The sequence below is a fragment of the Rhamphochromis sp. 'chilingali' genome (genome assembly GCF_963969265.1).
Source record: "Rhamphochromis sp. 'chilingali' genome assembly, chromosome: 11".
NCBI classification, from domain to species: domain Eukaryota; kingdom Metazoa; phylum Chordata; class Actinopteri; order Cichliformes; family Cichlidae; genus Rhamphochromis; species Rhamphochromis sp. 'chilingali'.
Genome location: NC_137938.1, coordinates 30,416,741 through 30,437,266, shown reverse-complemented (window position 1 = coordinate 30,437,266; position 20,526 = coordinate 30,416,741). Strand labels below are relative to the sequence as shown.

The 20,526-nt window shown below is 37.3% G+C and overlaps 3 protein-coding genes across 3 annotated transcripts in view; 2 read left to right on the top strand and 1 right to left on the bottom strand.

The window, feature by feature from the left end:
- LOC308406411 (uncharacterized protein) overlaps positions 1-2,995 on the top strand; it is a 32,940-nt gene extending 29,945 nt beyond the window's left edge. The window contains exons 22-26 of the mRNA XM_080897410.1: positions 277-423; positions 1,316-1,492; positions 1,644-1,734; positions 2,045-2,122; positions 2,402-2,995. Of these exons, the coding sequence (XP_080753536.1) occupies positions 277-423; positions 1,316-1,492; positions 1,644-1,734; positions 2,045-2,122; positions 2,402-2,598 (690 nt within the window). The 3' untranslated portion in view covers positions 2,599-2,995. The remainder of the gene's footprint in view (positions 1-276; positions 424-1,315; positions 1,493-1,643; positions 1,735-2,044; positions 2,123-2,401) is intronic.
- Positions 2,996-4,470: 1,475 nt separating this feature from the next.
- LOC308406415 (uncharacterized protein) lies at positions 4,471-12,277 on the bottom strand. Its single transcript, XM_080897414.1, has 5 exons — positions 12,185-12,277; positions 10,939-11,066; positions 10,464-10,583; positions 9,046-9,142; positions 4,471-8,264 (listed from the first exon to the last, which is right to left on the bottom strand). Exons 1-5 carry the CDS (start codon positions 12,210-12,212, stop codon positions 8,206-8,208), a joined length of 432 nt encoding a protein of 143 aa, XP_080753540.1. The 5' UTR covers positions 12,213-12,277; the 3' UTR covers positions 4,471-8,205.
- Positions 12,278-12,297: 20 nt separating this feature from the next.
- Positions 12,298-16,114, top strand: cd83 (CD83 molecule). Its single transcript, XM_080897412.1, has 5 exons — positions 12,298-12,417; positions 12,581-12,717; positions 13,507-13,735; positions 14,361-14,464; positions 14,683-16,114. Exons 1-5 carry the CDS (start codon positions 12,372-12,374, stop codon positions 14,842-14,844), a joined length of 678 nt encoding a protein of 225 aa, XP_080753538.1. The 5' UTR covers positions 12,298-12,371; the 3' UTR covers positions 14,845-16,114.
- Positions 16,115-20,526: the final 4,412 nt, after the last annotated feature.

Sequence of the window (20,526 nt, the reverse complement as noted above, 5' to 3'; positions counted from 1 at the left end):
GACAGTTGACCCGAAGCTTATGTTATTATGATGGGATTTCAAGACAAAACATTCAAATTTTTTTATCATCATCACACATTTTCAAAATCCCTTCACTTCACTTCCCCGTTGCCCATGCTGTAATCTGTGTAAACATATAATTTGCAAAAACTCAGACAACTAACTAAAAATTAGTCATACTAATTACGCTTTTTGGGGTATAAACAGTAATCTGTTGTAGTGTAAAAGTACTCACATGCCTCTTTCTTCTTCATTTGAAACATCTTCTTTTGACAGCGTGGGCCTAAGGGAGCTGTTGGTCCCATTGGGGCTCCAGGCCCGGTTGGACCTCCTGGCATCCCAGGGGTCAGAGGACAACGTGGTCCAGCCGGGGACCCAGGTCTTAAGGGTCGAGCTGGACCTAAAGGAGTGCAAGGTCCATCTGTGAGTAACATCTGCATGGGAGAATGCATGGATTTTTGAATTAACCAAATTGAACATTGAAACAATATTCATTTGTAACCATTGTGAACACCAGTTCATCAGTGTTAATACTTGAAGGTTCATGTTTGCTGTTTTTCACCACTAAATAAATAAAATAAATTGTCCAAAATAAAGACAATGTTGGATAACACCTCCCACCCACTCCATGACATGCTGGTCTGTCTTGTTAATGTTGTTTATAATGGAGCACTGTAACAAAAAAATAATTTCCCCCAGGGATCAATAAAGTATTCTGATTCTGATTAAACTGAAAAATCCCTGTTTTCAACTTAAGTTAAACTTGAAACACACTCAGTGTGTTCTAAATAATATCTACTGCCTTATTTAAAAGAGGAACTAAAAGTATCGCTGAAACTTATTTCCCTGACGTCATTTCCTTCCTGGTTCCATTATTTTCACTTCAGTTAGTCATTTTGAAAAGTCCAAATGTTATATGAAAATATTATTGGCTTATATTATTTTAGCTTTTATACATCTCACAAACAGAAGGCTGATAATATCACAGAAAAAATTACTGTTGGATAAATCACAATAACGTGTCTTCTTAAGAGCTGGGCCTCAGTCTACTAAAATCATTAATAATTAGAATGAATTCCCATTATTAATTAATGTGTACAATATTTTCGTGACTAACTTATCATTCATTTTGTATCTTAGACGTCAGAGAAACTTCCAACACCTCTAGTGATCAGCATCAGATGTCTGATTTTGCCTGAACCTGACCAGTTTATTATTTCGTTCACACTTAAAGAGTAAGATGATAGCTTCTTACTGTAACGCTGGAGTTTTGCAGCATTGATGCAGAGAATTTGAATTGTTTGTTGTCCTGCAGGGTCCTGGGCTTACTGATGAGCAGGTCTTGCAGCTCTGCAGAGGTGTTGTTACAGCTCAGATCTCTCAGTATGCTTCCTCCATCAGAGCCAAGTGCTCTCAGGGCTGTCCCATCAACAACCGGACACTCATTGGGCCCCCAGGAGCTCAAGGGCCACCAGGGCCACCAGGCAAAGCTGCAAGTCCCTCTTCAGTCTTTTTATTATTTATTATTTATTTGTCATTTTAATAGCTGCTGTGAGATAAACTAGGGATGTGATATAAACTCTTGGATGTCCTGCCCTTATACCTATTAGTATATTAATATAATTTCTGCCTTCATCTACCAGGGTAAAGTAGGAAAACCCGGAGCAAAAGGAGCCAGAGGTGTTCAAGGTGACAGAGGACTGGAGGGACAAAAGGGAACACCCGGCGACAGAGGCAAGAGTTTCCTACTCCCTTGACCAATTAAATACCTATGTTATTTTTTTATATTTATGCTTTTTATTGAAGGTTTTAGAGTTTAAGAACTGTTGAAAGGTTAAGATGGACATATAAGGGCACATAGTGGGGAAAAAGTTGGATAGCTAAAGAACGGCACTAGTGTAAATTAAACAATTTAAAATCATTTAGAATAGTATTCTTGCCATGGTTTTTACTCACAGTGTCAGTATTTCATCAAAAGGGAAAAAAACGTTTGAAAACATAGTTGTGCAGCTTTGTGAGTTGCATCTTTTATCTTTTTTAAAAGGTCGAAAGGGACCCAAAGGCGTTGTAGGAGATCCGGGTATAGGGCTGCCAGGACTCAACGGACCACAGGGACTCAGAGGTAGGACACTGGTCGCATCCACACTGTCAAACATCCTGTAAACATTACTTCAGGACTGTTTTTTTTTTTTGTTTTTTATCTTGAATTAGATAACAGTGAAAGATAACAGTGTATCTGTAATAAACAAGTAGTAAAGCCTGAATTTTTTTAAAACAAAAAATAAAAAACATACTAATTTATTTATTTAGTCCGTAATTAGCCAAAAACTCAGTACTGTCTTGATATAGCGTAATGAATGTTTGCACTATGTTTTCTTTTTTCAAATTTTGCTTTTTACAGGTTCACCAGGTAACCCGGCAGAACCAAAAGATGGCATGGAGGGTCCCCGTGGGGCTCGTGGCTTTCCTGGTCCCGTGGGTCCACCCGGCATGGTTGGATTTGCAGGTGTACCGGGATTTTGCGAGGCACGAGACTGCAGCATTTATGCACCAGTGATGCGCAAAGAGCAGGGTCTGGTGAAAGGGCCAGTGAGTTAAAAAATCTGAAACTAAACATCAGATATTATGGTGCTTATAGGAATAACTTCGTGTTAACAATGAAATATTTTACATACAATATTGTGACAATAGTCTGTCAAAAGCTGTGATATAAATGTCAGTGGATAAAGTGTAGTGTCATGATGCACTTGACTTGTGCAGAAATCTCATGCCTCTAGTCAACATCTGATACCACACAGGGATTATATTTCATACGTGTTCAAACTCTGCAGCAGTTTTTACTGCTGTGTATGTTGTGATTTTAGAAAATGATAAATTATCCCAAGCTGATTCCTTATTTCTTCATTTTAGTTTTTTAATTTCTCTGGTACCCAAAGAATAAATAGATAAATCTATGTAAATATTTTGTAAAGACTCTAAAGTACATGTGCTGCGCTCTGAAACAAATAAACAGATGTTTCTTTAGTCAGTCTGAGTCTTCAGTTTTTCTGACTGGGTGCATTTTTATTTTATTTTACTTTTTGCAAAGTTTTTGCAGTCAATGACCCCAGAAATGGCCTGGTTTCAATTTCCTGGATCTTCCACGACGTCATAAACATCTTTTTTTCAGTGATTCAAAAAAAAATGAAAAAGAAAAATAGCATATTACACTCTTATTATCAGGTTTTTTTCACTGGATTTCTTTCAAGTATATGAAAAGTACACTTATGGTAATGTGTGGCTTAAAAATACACATTTACTAAATTCAAATTCAAATTCAAATTCAAATTCGAATTTTATTTGTCACGTACACAGTCATACACAGTACGATATGCAGTGAAATGCTTGGACAACTGCTCGTGACCTAAAGAAAACAAAAAAGGAAAAGGCTATGAATGAGATAGGAAATAAATATGAAAAATTAAAAAGGGTAAATTTAACTAGGAAGGAATAAAATATAAATTAAGGTTAAAAATGAAATAACTGTACAACACAAATTAGAATGAAGGGTAAATTTAACTGGGAAGGAATAAGATAAAATATATAAATTAAAGTTGAAAATAAAATAACTGTACAACAAAATACACAATATAGAACTATATAAGAATGTATGAAGAAATCTAAATATAAATAAATATATACACAATAACAGCAGCTGTACAAGTATTAACCGGAAATGAAGAATATAGTGACCAGTGTTGTGCAAAAAAACAATGTGTGCAAAAACAATGTCCAGAAAGTCCAGTGTGTGTGTAAGAACCATATGTGTGGGTCAGTACTGTGTGGTGGTGTGATTGAGAGACCGTATCGCCTGCGGGAAGAAGCTCCTCCTCAGTCTCTCTGTGTTGGTCTTCAGGGAGCGGAATCGCTTTCCTGACCTCAGCAGAGAGAACAGTCTGTTGTTGGGATGGCTGAGGTCCTTCACGATCTTCCTGGCCTTGGTCCAGCACCGCCTGCTGTAGATTGAGTGCAGGTCAGGGAGCTCGGAGCGGATGGTGCGCTCAGCTGACCGCACAACCCTCTGTAGAGCTCGTCTGTCCTGCATGGTGCTGTTCCCGAACCAGGTTAAGATGTTTCCCGCCAGGATGCTCTCTATGGTGCACGAGTAAAAGTTCCTGAGCACCTTGGAGGGCAGTTGGAAGTCTCTCAAGCGTCTGAGGTGGTAGAGACGCTGTCGGGCCTTTTTCACCACGGTGTTGATGTGACAGGACCATGACAGGTCCTGCGTGATGTGAACTCCGAGGTATTTGAAGCTGTCCACTCTCTCCACTGGGCACTCGTTGATGACGGGGGTCTGGTAGTTCCTCTCCTGCTTAGTGCTGAAGTCCACTATCAGCTCCTTTGTCTTACTGACGTTTAGAAGGAGGTTGTTCCTCTGGCACCAGTTCTCCAGATTCCTAATCTCCTTCAGGTAGGCCGTCTCGTTGTTATCAGAGATCAGGCCCACCACGACGGTGTCGTCAGCAAACTTGATGATGGTGGTGGAGCTGGTAGTGGCCACACAGTCATATGTGTACAAAGAGTACAGCAGGGGGCTCAGAACACACCCCTGGGGGGCTCCAGTGCTGAGAGTGGTGGAGGCTGAGACATGTCCGCTGTGTGACCTAAGCAATGTTATAGTTTCAAACTAACATTTCAACAAAATAAAATGGCAGAATGAGTAGTACAGGACAATTTTGTGCACAACAAAAACCCAACTTAAAAACTATGATTATCAGTGACATGGACTTTTTGTATAAAACTACATCTGTTACCTCTTCATTAAGAAAGCACTCAGCACACACGATAATTGTGTTTTGTTTTGTTTTATTTCATAGCTGTGCAATAATATTATACTACCAGCATGGACAGCACTGATGCATTGATTAACATATGATAGCAGCAACACAAGAAGGAAAGCACATAAGTACCCTACACCCTACTGCATGAAATGACACATGACTGTAAAAATATGGAATTTTACATTCTAATGTTTGGTGCTTCAATAGATCATATTACAACAGTGTGGTTAAAACAAACAAACAAACAAACAAATAAATAAACACCTATTCGGCAGTAGGATTTTCAAACACAGCAATTTTTTTTTTTTTTTATTACCGGTAATTCTATTTGGCTCAGTTTTTGTTTTTTGTTTTTGATTATTTCACATTTTTTTCCAGTCTCTAATGAAGTCTCTAATAAAAACAATAATACTAAAAGTCCCCCACCCCATATCTCTCTCTCACACACAGACACACAAACACACACAACAAACAAACAAAAGCACCACTTAATTGGCTGCATAGTTTTTAAATACTCAGCTGTTACGTTTGATATGTCCTTTTTGTATTTCAGTGGGACAGCTTTTTAGTGCTTTTATTGGAATGTTTCTATTATTAACTTAATGCCCAATTTTAATGAAATAATCATTTTCAAAAGATAAGAGATAATTGGGAAGCAAAAAAGAGCATAATTGTTTGTTAATTAAAACAAATGTATTGATTTTATTTTATTTAATCAAAAGCTAATGATATGATTAAGAAACTGATTAAAAAAATCACAATTAAAACATGTTGTATTGAAAGTACATGGACTGTCTTGATGATAAAAAAAATTAGAGAAAATCTAAAGTTTGTGTGTTTTTTCACATTTTTTTAATGCATTTTTTAATGGGCAGAAAGAGTTTAAAGTTAATGCCTTATATATAATGTAGCAGATGTGTAGGACAATTTATTACATATTCATCTGGTCCAAATGAAAACACTGTTAATATTTTATTTTTTAATACTTTACACTTTAAGTTGGTAATAAAATGTAAAATAGTTTCCCTAGTTGGAGTGGAAGTGTCGAATATTTGTAAAACACATGAGAGGTCAATAAAAAAAACAAAAGAAAATTATGTATTCCAGAAAGAAGACACATCTGGGTTTAATCTGGCTATTTTATGGCAACTGGCAAATGGTGCATCTGCCAAACATGGATAAAAGGCACAGAGTGGTCCTAACATTGGTCACAGCTAGTGTTGGGTCAGATGTAGCCTGGTATTAAACTTACTCCACCAGTACCAGTACAGTACCATTAATCAAGGCCAAAGTGCCTGTAGAGAAAACTGCAGATATGGGCCACATTTGGGCGAAACAGTTATTGTAGGGAGGAGAGAAATGGAGTGGAAAACATTGGTAAAGAAATACTGGCAGTTTATCTCATTTCCACTCCATCTATACAGAGAATGGCTTTGGTTCTGCTTTACTAGTTGTAGCTGTCATTTAAATGTAGTAAAACCGTTACAGTTACTATTCAAATACATATTGTAAACATTCATAGCTGCCATTGCATTAAGAGTTCTGCAGGAAGAGCTGTACATGAGAACTGTGTGTTTAGGGAATGTTACTCCTTCCAGTGCTGGTGTTGTCCTTCAGCTATTTAACTATGTGCCACATAACTGTATTTATGTCATCTTTTAATAAGATGAGCCACACATAAATTTGGCATTTTGCAGAATAAGAATGGATCACAACATAAATAAAATTCTATAATCTATGAGTATTGTCTTGAATATTGACTGATTCTTTATTAAATCTCAGCTAAAAAGAGTTTACTTTAGCCTGTCAAAAAAGCTGTAAATACCTTATTGTTAGCCACTTAAAATGAATAAAAGCAGCAGATATTTTTTTGTAAAAAAAGAAATGTCAATTTCCCATTATGAAATTAAAAATAAAAGTTTTTAAAAACGCCTAATCTCAGTTTCCCAAGGCACCAATCACATAGTTTAAATAGCTTATTTTGTCATAACTTGAAATGTTTATATGGAGCATATTTATTCAAAAATAAAATTGTTCAAAGAAAGTAGCTTATTTATTAGCAGCTCAGTTAATGTCAGTAAGTGGTTTCAAAACAGATATTACCTGAATATTTGCTTTGTTACTTTGGATAGTGTCAGTGGTAATTGTTTTGACCAGTTTAGATTAGTTTAGTTAGTTTTGAGCAGTTTGTTTAGAAATGCTTGAAAATGTATGAAACACTAAAACAAGCTGTGTTCTGTGCTTGGTTTAGTCCTACAGTAGTAAAATACAGCTTTGAGGTCGCTGGTGCAATTCAAGTAAACCAAACAAACATAAGATGCTCTTTTCTGCTTCGACAATCTCTGACCTTCTTTCAAGTGCATTCAGGGTATTCTTTTAAATAAATAAATAATAAATTTGTCAGCACTTCACTGTATTTTTGTTTCCTGAGATTATAACAGTAAAGTGACAAGTGGGACCTGTTTATACTTTCAGTTTGTTAAAATTAGTACCTGGATTTTTACCATCACTGGTTTGTAAACATCAAATTGGCATGTACACATTTTTTAAACCTCTTCCAGTCCTATGACACAACAGAAACCTTCTTCCCTTCATAATACACTAGTGACAATTTCTGAAAGGTTTCTGTGAGCAGCTTTGTTCAGTGAACTCTGGGAGTTGTATTTACCAAGTGTAGCAGCTAAGTACACCTCTGTACTGTAGTTTAGTGTGTTTCAAATAAATTGAATGTTTATCTTCATCAATAAATTTGTCATTTAAATAGCAGCAGGTCATGTCCATACACATTCAGTGTCAATAAATAAATGGTAGCAGCAAATTGTCTCATTAATAAGGAAAATGTTACACTTTTTAAATATTTTGTCATCATTTAACACTAAACTTAAAAATCTTACCAAAAGGGGCAAGGAGACAAAAGCGAAAAAATTGACTGGTGATCATTATTATTTTGGCTTGTGGAAGAAATCCATGAAATTTTTAAAAGGGTCTTTCTTGGTAAATACACCCCTGAGAGAAACACGACTCAAATTTAAAAAAAAAAAAGTGAGGTTTTTAGGTTGTAGGATATATATTCCAATGCTCTCTAAATCACTTTCATTTTGTCATTTAACAGTAAAGGATGGAAACCGATGTGCCTGAAGAATGATAAAGTGTTTCAGTGCTGTAAGAAGAAGTGTAAATATAATATTTTTGAGCTTATAGTTGTATAAAGTATAAAAGTATAAAATTGCCTTCATGGTAAACACTGTCTACACGGCACTGCATGGCGAGACAGTGCAAACTGATTCAAGCTGACAGGAAGCAAAAGCATAGCTGTTCCCTTAGCAGAAATACCTTCCACCCCTGATATTAAAAGCATCTTTTCTTTCTGGCAAAAGCAGACGACTCAGGAGATCATCTGCTTCACAATCCATCCGGCTGTCAGTAGTGCCAATCCAACGGTGCCTGCAGCAGAAAGAAAATTGGTTAGCAGGTTAGATTTTCATGCTTATAATAAACCACTATTCAGATAGGTGCTAATATAGCATTCACTAGTTTTAATGTGTGCATCCTTTGTCTCTATTGTGGAATTAAATATTTTTCAGCTTACTGAATAGATGCCATAACACAAAGTTTTGGATTCTCCATTGATTTGATTAAATGACTTGTACTGTGTGCTAATAAGCTGAGCACTGTTTGCAAGCAAACGGGAACATTTCCACCCTTATAACAAGATTGTTACCTGGGACATTCGTGTCTGGTTAGTAGCATTGCACTCCTATGTAAATATGTGTCATGTTAGACACATGATGGAGAGTTTAAAGAGTATTTTAAGACTGCCTCATTCTACTAGACCATCTACTTTAGTCCTGTATTGAACATGTGCTGTTCAACATGTTCAACAGCTGCTGATGTTTTGATATTGCTTGTGTTATAACATCAATAACATCAAAACATTGCAGAAAACAAATAATTTTACTGTCACTCAGAAGGCTGTGAGACTGTGATTCATGTCATGCACGGGAGTGTTTTTTTTTTTTTATCCTTTTTTTGTTCACTGAAAATAATCATGGCCTACAGTTCACTACACCGATTCAAAATTGTATCATCTTCTTGAAGAGAGAAATAAAAATAAGCTTAAACATTGTTTGGGGAGTGGAATCTAGGTCTATGTTTATGTATCTCAAAAATGGAGTTTAAAAACACAGTCAAAAATCTGTCTGTCATTGTATAAAACAAGACTTACTCTGATGCCTACACGACCCATTAAAATCCTTAGGAACAGTCTGGGAGCAGGGCTGGCTCTGGTAGTGGATGCACTCCTCTTTAACAATACCAGAGCGCTGTAACAGATAAAGTGAAAATAAACCTGAAGAGTTCTTTCTTTATTGTGTTGACATGACTTTAAATGGATACTTTTGACTGCCATGCCTTTGGGTCACCACAGCACAGAGATCTACATATTTATATCTGGCACAGATTTGACACCAGATTCACCTCCTATGCTCCCATGTACCTGTGCATGGGACCAGCACTGGATATGTATCTCCTCTCAGCGTTGCTTTCCTCTAATCATTACAGGGTCAAAGTTATACATACAGCCCCACTAAAATTTGTTTAAACATCTCTAAACATCTCTCAAATGGCACCTCAAGCAGATGCTGTTGGTAGCCATCAGCAATCTGTTTATCTGGACATAGTGTTTTCAGAAGAGACCTGAGAGATGTTTCTCATCTAAGTCTCATCTAACTGCAGTTTTCCCTAACAGTACATTTGCATAATGGCCAAACCAGAGTTTCATGATTGTTAATATGTAAACTGCCATGACTACTTCTCAGTGGCCATAAGCACCAGTCATAGAGAGCTAAGGAATGGCTGCAATCACAATAATGCAAAATGGTGAAAGATGTACTATTAGGCTCCCTCCTCAGTTCATTTCCTTAAAGATTTATGGTCAGATGATGGCCACAGTGACAAAAGGTATGCTTGTAGAGGTAAAGGTGAGGCTTCCAAACCTAAGAGCTCTGTAACAACTGTAAAGCATGATGGTGGTAGCATCATGTTTTCATGGTACTGCTTTGCTGCCAGTGGTTCTTGTACACCCACAAAGTGAAGGCAGAAGTCATTTTGGTTGTCCATGTAGACAGATACAAGTTTTAGTTGAGCCTGAAGGTGCTAATTTTGGAGCACACACTTCTCTTGGTTGGCACCAAGAAAGAACCTTGAACATCTTAATCAATTTCCTCCTATTTGAGCATGACTGTTTGGGTATTTTTCCAGACCTTGGCAAAGTCATGATACATCCCAATAACTTGTAATTATGTACAGTTGTCTGAATTGACTTATGGAGTCTGTACTTAGTTAGAAATGACTCCAAGAAACCATGCTTTCAAACAAACCCCTTTTTAGGGGTTTTAACTGCATCATACATGACTTTACATAATGTTTTTCCCTCTAGAAAGGGCCTAAGTTAAAACAAATATGGTAAATGGTAAATGGCCTGTATTTATATAGCGCTTTTTACTAGTCCCTAAGGGCCCCAAAGCGCTTTACATATCCAGTCATCCACCCATTCACACACACATTCACACACTGGTGATGGCAAGCTACAGTGTAGCCACAGCCACCCTGGGGCGCACTGACAGAGGCGAGTGGATAACGTACCATATGACAAACTGTGGTAACATTTAGATCCACGCATTCATCCATGACAATTGTTCCACCTTCAATTTTCTGGCATGGATGTACACAGCTTTTTTTCACACGTTTGGAGTGGGCAAAGGTCTGCAGAAAGGAACAAACCCAAAAGCAGAGTTAGTAGGTTGTTTTGGGGGTTTTATACCAGTTGCTCGCTTTAGAATTGTATTCTTGGGCTCTAAAGTGGCTTTACATGGCTTAATGTTCAAAAGAGTTCTTATTTCTTTTATATTGGACTCATTGATCCTCTGAAATAAGCTTGTTGACTGTACATTCTTGTCATAGTTGAAAAACTGCTTTCAACAATTGAAGTATCTCTAACCATGCCTTTTTAATTACTAGCCGACTTCAGCTGATGTGTGAAAGAACAGAACCAGGAGTTGACACTTTATTAGATTTTTGTAACACAGATTTTTGTGTGAACTTGCAGGAATATTTATACCTTGCCATTAACACTCCAGGTGTTCTCACAGTTTTGGTCAAACTCCAGTGCTTTACTTTGGCAGCAGGAGTAAGGAATGTTTTTCTGCATCACCTCTGAGCTGCTTATGGCCGACCCCACAGCAGCAACTTAATAAAAAAAAGAAGAAAAGAAATGCATTAGACTATGAACACTTCTGTGATTCACCGGTTTTGGTTTCATCTTCTTATCATTAATCAAAGACCTGGACAGTGATTGTTAATCTCTCTCCATTTCACCCATTATTAATCTCTAGGATATACAATATGTTTGTATCTTTATTTTTATTTAAACATTCTGACAATAGTAATGAACCCCAAAGCACAAATAAAAACATTAGCTTCGCATGTACACGACATAAAATCCAGCGCACATCAAAGAACAACCTGTTATATGGGACGTGTCTCTTGTTTTGTTTCTGATACTTCCACGTGTAATAGTGGTAGTAAAAAGAAATTACGTGACTCAAAGATGGGAATTTCCTACTTCAATGACATACTCTTTATTTCGCCATACGCACTGGAAAGCACCTCAGGGGAAAGGAAGGGGAATCCCTGGATGCTTGCGCTTTCGTTACAGTGACCGAAAAATTAATCAGATGATTAAAAAAACAACATTACGTATTCAAAATGGTAAGAACTTTCTTGCAGAATACAATTACAAAAATACGTGTCAGCTATAGCCTAACGGGCTATTCTCGCAAACAAGGCATATAAACGGTAATGCATAACGTTGAATAAGCTTTCAGGGCAAGTGTTGTGCTATTTCTTCATGCAGTATTTACACTACAAAACATTTCAAACCATAAGTTATGAACAAAAAACACTTCAATTTTGCCAACTCTCAGAAAATAATACAAAACTCGATTCAAACTCCCATCGATTGATTTATCGCTGCCATTTTACACGAAAGACAAACGTGTGTTCGATCTATAGGGTCTTTAAGGTCTTTAAGTCTGCTGATGCTAAAATGACTTTCACAAACTTTCTCTACTTTTTCTCCGGTGAAGCGAAACATAAGATTTGGAGACATAGGATGTTGTTTACTTGGTTATGCTAATCGAAATCGAAGTTGTTGTTATGCCGATGTTGCAAAATCATCTGAATAAAAAGTCGCTTTATTAAAAAAATGATATTACATACCGGTACCTCACCGCAACGTACTGAGAGCTTGGGTTGGCTTAAACGTACAGTAAAATGCATTACAAGACCATTTCTAATATACTTACATAGCAGGACGATAAGAACAGCGTTCATTGTTTTTAGCTTTACACTAAGTGAGAGTAGCAGTTGAATGAGACCTCGCGCTCATCCGCCCCGCCCCTTCCCTTCCCCACTTCCTTCTCACTACAACCCCATTTAAGGCTGAGGGCACAGTTCTCCTCACTCTCGATTTCTAAACATTCAGTCAACAAGATGATATCTGCAGATTTCCTTGGCTGTCTTCTGCTCTTCTCGCAGGGTGAGTGTCTTTTCAGTTTACTTTAGTCGAACGTTATATTATTAGAGTTTGTACATTCGAATAGCTGTATGGTATAGTTTGTAACCAAGAGCTGCATGTTTATATGTATTGAAAGAAAAATAAATACGTGTACTGAGAAACATCTTATTCTTGTATTCCTCAGGCGTGTGCCTCGCTGTGGGTGCAGCTGTCAAGGAGGACACACCAGAAGTCGTGGTCCTTTCGGGTGAAGACTCTATCCTTCCGTGCAAAGCGAAATTCAAGCCCGGAGTCCAGTACCTTGCAGTGAGATGGTACAAGGTAAAAATAAATTAAATAACCAAATAAATACAAATACAATTTATTTTTATTGTCATGCTGCACATTTAAGAAGAAAAAAACATGTCAGGCTCTCCTTGGCAGATTACTGCAAAGTAATATCACTTTCGTTTCTTTCGAAAGTCAAAATATTTGTAGTCAATCACATAATGAAAAGGTTATAACAATGAAAACACAAAGTACAGCACTACAACTGGGTAACATTATGAGTATGCTGCAGTAATAACAAGAGCAGCCGTACTTACAACTTAATTCTTTAGTCTATAAAGTCTAATTAGGAATGTTAAAGTAGAATTACCTGCGACTCAAAATGTACTTTTTCTTCTATTTCAGTAATGTTAAAAGTAGTAGGGGTAAAGTAAAAAGCAGCAGTGAAAGTAACAGTAAAGGTTTATTCATTTATTTCTTATACTGTCATAAAGATTATTGCTGGTCACAAGACACTGCTCAGCCGTGGTGTATAAAGGTCAGAATGGCAGTATAAACATGTCTGGTGATTATTTTAATCCTTGTTTTTATGAACTGGTTAAATATTTAGGCTTTTGCTTAAAACTACAAGGTTCAACTCAAATATGGGGTGTGCAGTAACTGTGGTTAATGGGTTAAAAGTTAAAAAGAAGAAGTGCTATTTATAGTAGTGGCATTTTTTTCCATTAACAGAAGTGATAATGACACTGACATCAGGCGTGTTTGGTTTGGCTGTCTAGTCTCAGATCCTGTTTGGTCATTCATCAGGCACATGACTCTAACACTGGACTGATGCTTTTTCAGGTTTCAGAGAGCCCATCGTCTGCTCGTAATGGCCTTTTGACCAGAGACCTCCCAGATGGTACGACGAGATGGTACGATGGCGTGGAGAGAGATGTGGCGCTGGTCAACGAGACCCACGACATCCTCCTGGCCGACACAACGTGCAGTGACGCCGGCGTGTACATATGTCACCTGGCAGCACCTGTGGGAGAGCAAAACCAGGACGGCTACGTTCACCTGGTGCTGGCAGGTAAACGTTTGTCCCAGTTGTCTCTGGGTTCTTTAGGTGCTCATGCAAATTCAACATACAGGTTTCCCAAACTTTCCCAAGTTCCCTGAGGCATCCATGACTGAAATTTGACTCAGGGAGAACTTCCAAACTTGAATCAACTGTTATATTTTGAGCATCAGCTTTACAAAACTATCACTCTTTGGCCCAAGGCATAGAGTGTGGGAATCATCTGTCAAGCACATGATTTGGAAAACATCAAGAGCATTAGATTTCCATCAAAAGCTGGTTTAGAAGAAGCTTATTTTGGAAAAGCTTTTAAAGGCTTTTACGGTGGCTAATGCTGATGTTCAGCTTTTACCATGTTCTATATTTTAGCAAAGAAAGACAAAGAAAAACTCATTGGTAAAGTCTGAGCAGATTTATTGGGATACCAAACAAGAGGGAATGTTTCCTTAGATATCTACAGCAAAGTGCACCTCGAGTTTTCTGATATGAAAGTTTGAAAAATGTACAAAATCCAGCCACACAGGAGTTTCCTGTATGCAGAATAGCCTGACTAGGTTCACAACCTGAGCTAGCACAGTGTGGTACAGTTCAAGTGAGTTCAAACTTGAGTAACTTTAATTTGTGTTTTCATTTTCAGATTGTCCAGCTGCTCCCACAGAAAGTCTGGAGAGAGATGATTACTTGATTCTTTTCGCCTCCGTAGTGATAATGATAGCACTTCTGCTGTCTTTCATAAGCTACGTAAGTAATGGAGGATAATTATATATAAACACACTAATATTTAAACAGATTTTCCACAAGAGATTTCTATTATGTGCATCCACTTAGAACCCAACTTACCTAATAATCATTTTGTTGTACTACCAAAAGATTGTAATGATCATCTTTAAACATACTCAAACAATATGCATATGCTGGTCATTCTTAATCTAAATGTATTTCCCATATCTCCACCACAGGTTTGTTTGACGAATGGATTGAGAGAAAGAAACAAACAACAACAGCAAGAACAAATAACAAAAGAAGATTTTTTCCTGAACAAACCAGTGGAACCAAAAGACTTGAAGTTGATCTACACTTTGGGTCCAAAACCATCCACAAAAACTATACTCTGTGTGTAAAGATGAGGACTAACGTTGGCCAATAGAATAAGTACACTCTGCCCTGACATGTGGAAACTGATGGAAATCGGAAGATTATGCGACAACCTTTCAAAAATCATCAGAAAAGTCAGATATAGAGCTGGATCTCCACAGATGCCAAGATGCTGGAGAAACTGGTGACCTGGTTCAAAGAGCAGGTCCAGTAATCAGACGTCGGTTGGTCAGTCTGTGGGTTAAATATAAAAGAGCCACTGGTTAAGACAGAAAGACAGTGAGTTTGCATGAGCAGTCAGTCAAAGATTCACATTTATTTTGTAAAAACCTGAATTTTTCAGGTGATATTACTTTAATTGCGCCCCATAGCTAAAAGTTTTATTAAGAAAATGACGTTTTTCTGCAGGCAGACAAACACAAACATATAAAAACTGTACTGTCAAGTCAGGCAAACAGTGACTGTGCAGGATGGAGCCAAGAAGGTTCACCCTTGCGTTGTTTGTGCACATGTAGTCATGTAGTGGAAGATGTGTGAGTATCAGGAGTAAAAGGCACTGATGTTATTCATGAGACTGAAATGTCCCACCGTAGTAAGAGGATCTGTATTTTTATGTGTTTGTCAAGAATTCTAATGTTTACACAGAGGATGGATGCATTCCTACAAGTTTAAAGTGTCCACACTGAAAATTACTTTAAACTACCTGCTTTAATTGAGCCATGACAGAAACTACCATTCTGGATTCTGTTAATTGTTTTATGTTCTCATATTTTCTTGTTTTCTTTCTTTAAAGCAGACCTTTTAATAAGCTATTGTTATATAAGTGATTTTCTGGATTAAATCTATATTATTGACTTATTAATGTTGTAACTTGAAAAAAAATTATGTTCAGAGAATTATTCTCAGGAAGTACCACATCTGTAAATGACCTTCAAGAACAACAACACCAAAAAAAGGAGACTTTTGTCACTTGAAATGTTAAAAAACAAAGTGACCTTCTAAAGAAGAAGTGAAACATGATGACATATAGGAACACCCGTGATCTATTTGCATTTAGCGTGACATTTGTTTTGGGGAAAGTCCTAAGAGCGGGTCAGTGTAGTCTGGATTTATTTTTATCGGTCCACTTCTTATTTTTTATGTCCGCATTTAGGTCTTCGCCTGTTCGTTCCAACGTGTTTGGTAACAGACATAAAAGTTATTTTGTTGCTGCTCCACAGCAACATGTATATTGCCTAAATCTTCAACAGAAAAAGAATATATATATATATATGTATATATATATATATATATATATATATATATATATATATATATATATATATATATATATATATATATATATATATATATATATATACTTTCTTAAACTGAAAACAAAAGGAGACAGAAATGGGAACACTGATATTCTGCATTCAGTCAGCGTAACATGAGAAAATTATTGCTTTATTTTCTGTATCTCAATTAATGATTCATGGATACTTTTTTGATTCAATGATACACATAAGAAATACATTGGTATTTCTTATGTGTATGTGCGTCTCCTAATGTGTGTTGTTGATAGTTTAAAAATGCATAAAAAAAACACTATATGGACACATCTGCAGTACCAGTGATCTCCCAAATACTGCCTGTATATTAAATAAATACATTTTTGAGTTTGGATCTGTGTCTCTGCAGCTTTTTGGGGTCTGTTCATCAACTAAAGTGCAGCACATTAGTGTCTAACAATTTATGTCTGATGGTGCAGAAACCGACTTTGGAAGTCAGAAATTACTCAGAAGCTTCTACCTCTCCTGGACAGACTCTGGGCATTCCTTGTTGCTTTCCAAACTCTGACATAAAATATAAGAGGTCATTAATAACTTGTGGGATCAGTTGTTCGATCTCCAGTTCCTTGAGTCTCCGTGCTAAAGTGTTGTTGGGCAACATGCTTGGTTTGGGATTGGTGTATGGAGTTTGTAGTGTAAAAGTGTTCTCAGAGTAGAAAACCACTCTACCAGTCAGTGCCAGTAAATTTACTACAAACTGAACTAGGTGATAATAGGAGTAGTTAGAAAAGCTAATCTATGAGTTATTACACTAACACTTCTAAGATGACAGCTGTTAAACTGCATCTTGGGCACCTGACAAACCTTCCTAACTTGAAAGTGTAGTTAGACAAGTTACATCATCATCATCATCAACTTTATTTATAAAGCACTTTAAAACAACCACAGCTGACACAAAGTGCTGTACATTGGAACTGTAAAATAAAATTACATGAGATATAAATAAAAAACAAATAAAAGAAGAGTGAAATCATTCATTAAATAACTACTTCAATTAAAAGAGAAACTAAGTCTCACTGAGGTTAAAAGCCAAGGAATAAAAGTGGGTTTTAAGATGTGATTTAAAAGTGGACAGTGAAGGGGCCTCTCTAACATGCATGGGCAAATTATTCCATAATTTTGGAGCCACAATAGAGAAGGCCCTGTCCCCTCTGAGCTTCCTCCTGGATCTCGGTACCTCCAGGAGCAGCTGGTCAGCTGACCTGAGAGACCGACAGAGTATGTGGGGATGAAGAAGCTCAGAGAGGTAAGGCGGGGCAAGACTGTGAAGGCATTTAAAAACAAACATAAGAATTTTAAAATTACCTCTAAAAGACACAGGCAGCCAGTGCAGAGAGGCCAGCACGGGGGTTATATGCTCTCTTTTTTCATATTCTGTATAGTTTTTCATATTTATATCCTGTTCATATCCTGTACATAGCTTGTACTCACTACAGCCTGTACATACTTATAGTTATAGAATATTCACAACATACTTCATACCGTGTACATTATAACATACCATAATAGACCCATTTCTGTAATATACTCACATATCTATATTATTGCTAATATATATTGTAATATATCTATATCACTAAAGCACTTCTGGATGGATGCAAACTGCATTTCGTTGCCCTGTACCTGTGCATGTGCAATGACAATAAAGTTGAATTCTAATTCTAATTCTAATTCTTTTTCGAGTTCCTGTTAGGAGTCGTGCAGCCGCATTTTGAACCAGCTGCAGACGTGAGAGCAATGACTGACTGACCCCCACATTAAGTGAGTTACAGTAGTCCAGGCGGGAAGAAATAAAAGCATGGATCACTGTTTCAAGGTGCTGCCTCGAAAGAAAAGATTTTACTCTTGCCAGTCGCCTTAAATGATAAAAACTGGACTTCACCACTGCTCCGATTTGGTTGTCCAATTTAAAATCACTGTCCAACTTAAAACCAAGGTCAGTAACAACAGATTTAAAATAGACTTCCAGGGATCCTAAAACAACAGAGGAGGACTCACAGGGACCACTGGGTCCAAACACCAACACTTCTGTTTTCTTTTCATTAAAATTTAAAAAGTTTAGAGCCAACCAAGCTTTAATGTCATCTAGACATGTCAAGAGAGGTTTTATGGTGATGCCATCCTTGTGTTTTAGTGGCAAATAAATTTGGCAGTCATCGGCATAACAATGAAATGATATCCCATGCCTTCTACGGATAGAACCCAGAGGCAGTAGATACAGTGAAAAGAGCAGTGGCCCTAAAATTGAGCCCTGTGGGACGCTGCATGACAGAGGAGCAGAAGACGCTAATAAATGAAGTGAAGAGCTGGGCAGCATGGCACTGCTTCCTCTCAACAGGACGATGCTGGAGTCCAGTCCTTTCCAGTCACCTTTCTCACTCACTATGTATTAATAGACCTCTCTGCATTGAATCATATCTGTTATTAACCTCTGTCTCTCTTCAGCATGTCTTTTATCGTGTCTTCCTTCTCTCACACCAACCGGTCGCAGCAGATGGCTGCCCCTCCCTGAGTCTGGTTCTGTCGGAGGTTTCTTCCTGTTAAAAGGGAGTTTTTCCTTCCCACTGTCGCCAAAGTGCTTGCTCATAGGGGGTCATATGATTGTTGGGTTTTTCTCTGTATCTATGAAGCGCCTTGAGGCGACTTTTGTTGTGATTTGGCGCTATATAAATAAAATTGAATTGAATTGGAGGTGAACCACCTCTGTCAGCTTGTCCTGGGAAAATGCCAAGTGTTAGCTGGAACAGGCTCATGTGAACCGGATAAGCATTTAAAAAGTGGATAGATAGATAAATGGCTGCATCTGAAGTGAAGGGAGGGCTGACACAATGGTTAAGGAAGCTTTATATAGATGAATACATACAATTCACTGTATATTATGGAATTAAGTTGCCGCTGGATGAATGCTAAGCTTCTAAATATATTTTATGTGTCATAATGGAAGCAGGGCAATCCCTCAACCTGAAGAGTATTGTATCAAGCTCTGTGAGTGTTCAGGGAGAGTAGTATTCTATTTTAGTATAATATTTGTTTTCATAAAACTGTGGAACTCCCTAAAGTCTTAATTGATTTCAGGAAATTTCGCGGAAAAGTGTTGCACCTGATGGGAAGGCACCTGAACTCATAATACGGGAATACGACTTGGGTTTTCTTTAATGTTGAATGAGCAGGAAGTCAGACTTGTTCCTTGACCCTAAATAACTCAACTACGAGGTTAACCAAGTTTCTTCCGCCGTCTTCACACTTCACCGTGTTTGAGTGGTTGGGACTTTTTCAAAGCAGCACTTCTTGTAAAACTCAGACCTCGCGCCTTTTTACAGCTCGATGCACAATATATGTTGGATATTTTCACATTCTAAGGAACACCGGTTTCAAATTAAACTGCAGTAACTACTGTAATGTGAGACTACAGCATGTGGGTGTGTAGAGCTGTTCAACTAAGGGAAGTAGGGAAATCGGTTGCAAATACTGTTGTAAATACAGAGTACACCACTGATATCTACAAATACACCTGTTCCTATAGCGTAGTTCTGCGGAACTGTACTTGTACTTTGTACAGTACAGTTCAGTAGAACTACGCTATGAACCAAAGGAACTCATTCTGTCGTTCGTATAAGACTAACTTGGCCTGTTAAAAACGTGCAATTTGAAGGTACTGCTCCATCCGGTTGTCGTGGCCGAGTGGTTAAGGCGATGGACTAGAAATCCATTGGGGTCTCCCCGCGCAGGTTCGAATCCTGCCGACAACGAATCTTTTTGGCTTATTTATTTATTTATTTTTAAAATGCAATTTGCAATTCTACATTCTCGGGTTTTCAAAGGACGGGACTATTTTATTGTTGACAAATTAGCCTACATTAGTTTAAAAACGGTTGTTCTAATGTTATAAGCAACGAAAGAACAACTAACAGTACATCCTGTCACATTTTCAAAATAAATTTATTAATAAAATAAGCGTTCTAATTAAACTTAATGAAACATCACAATATATTAAAGAGTTACAAAACAGAACAAAATCATGACTGAGATTTATAAACATTTAAAAACAACACAGATGACCAAAGTGCTGTACAACTAAATGAAATAAAACACAGCAAGAAAAATACAAATAGCTCTAATAAATACAAATAGCTCTATTTATAAATATCCCATTATAAATAAACATCCCAATATATAATAGAAGTTGCGCGCCCATGTTGTCAAATGTAATTATTTGATAGTTACCTGTAAGATATCAGTATACTTTAACCTGAAAAAAGGTTAGACAAAGTGTGTGTTCCTGTATGGGGTTTTTTGGGGGTCTCACTGCTATCTTGAGTATTTCTTTCTTCTACTGATTTTCATTCGCAATCTCTCTAGAGAACAATGACCCCACTT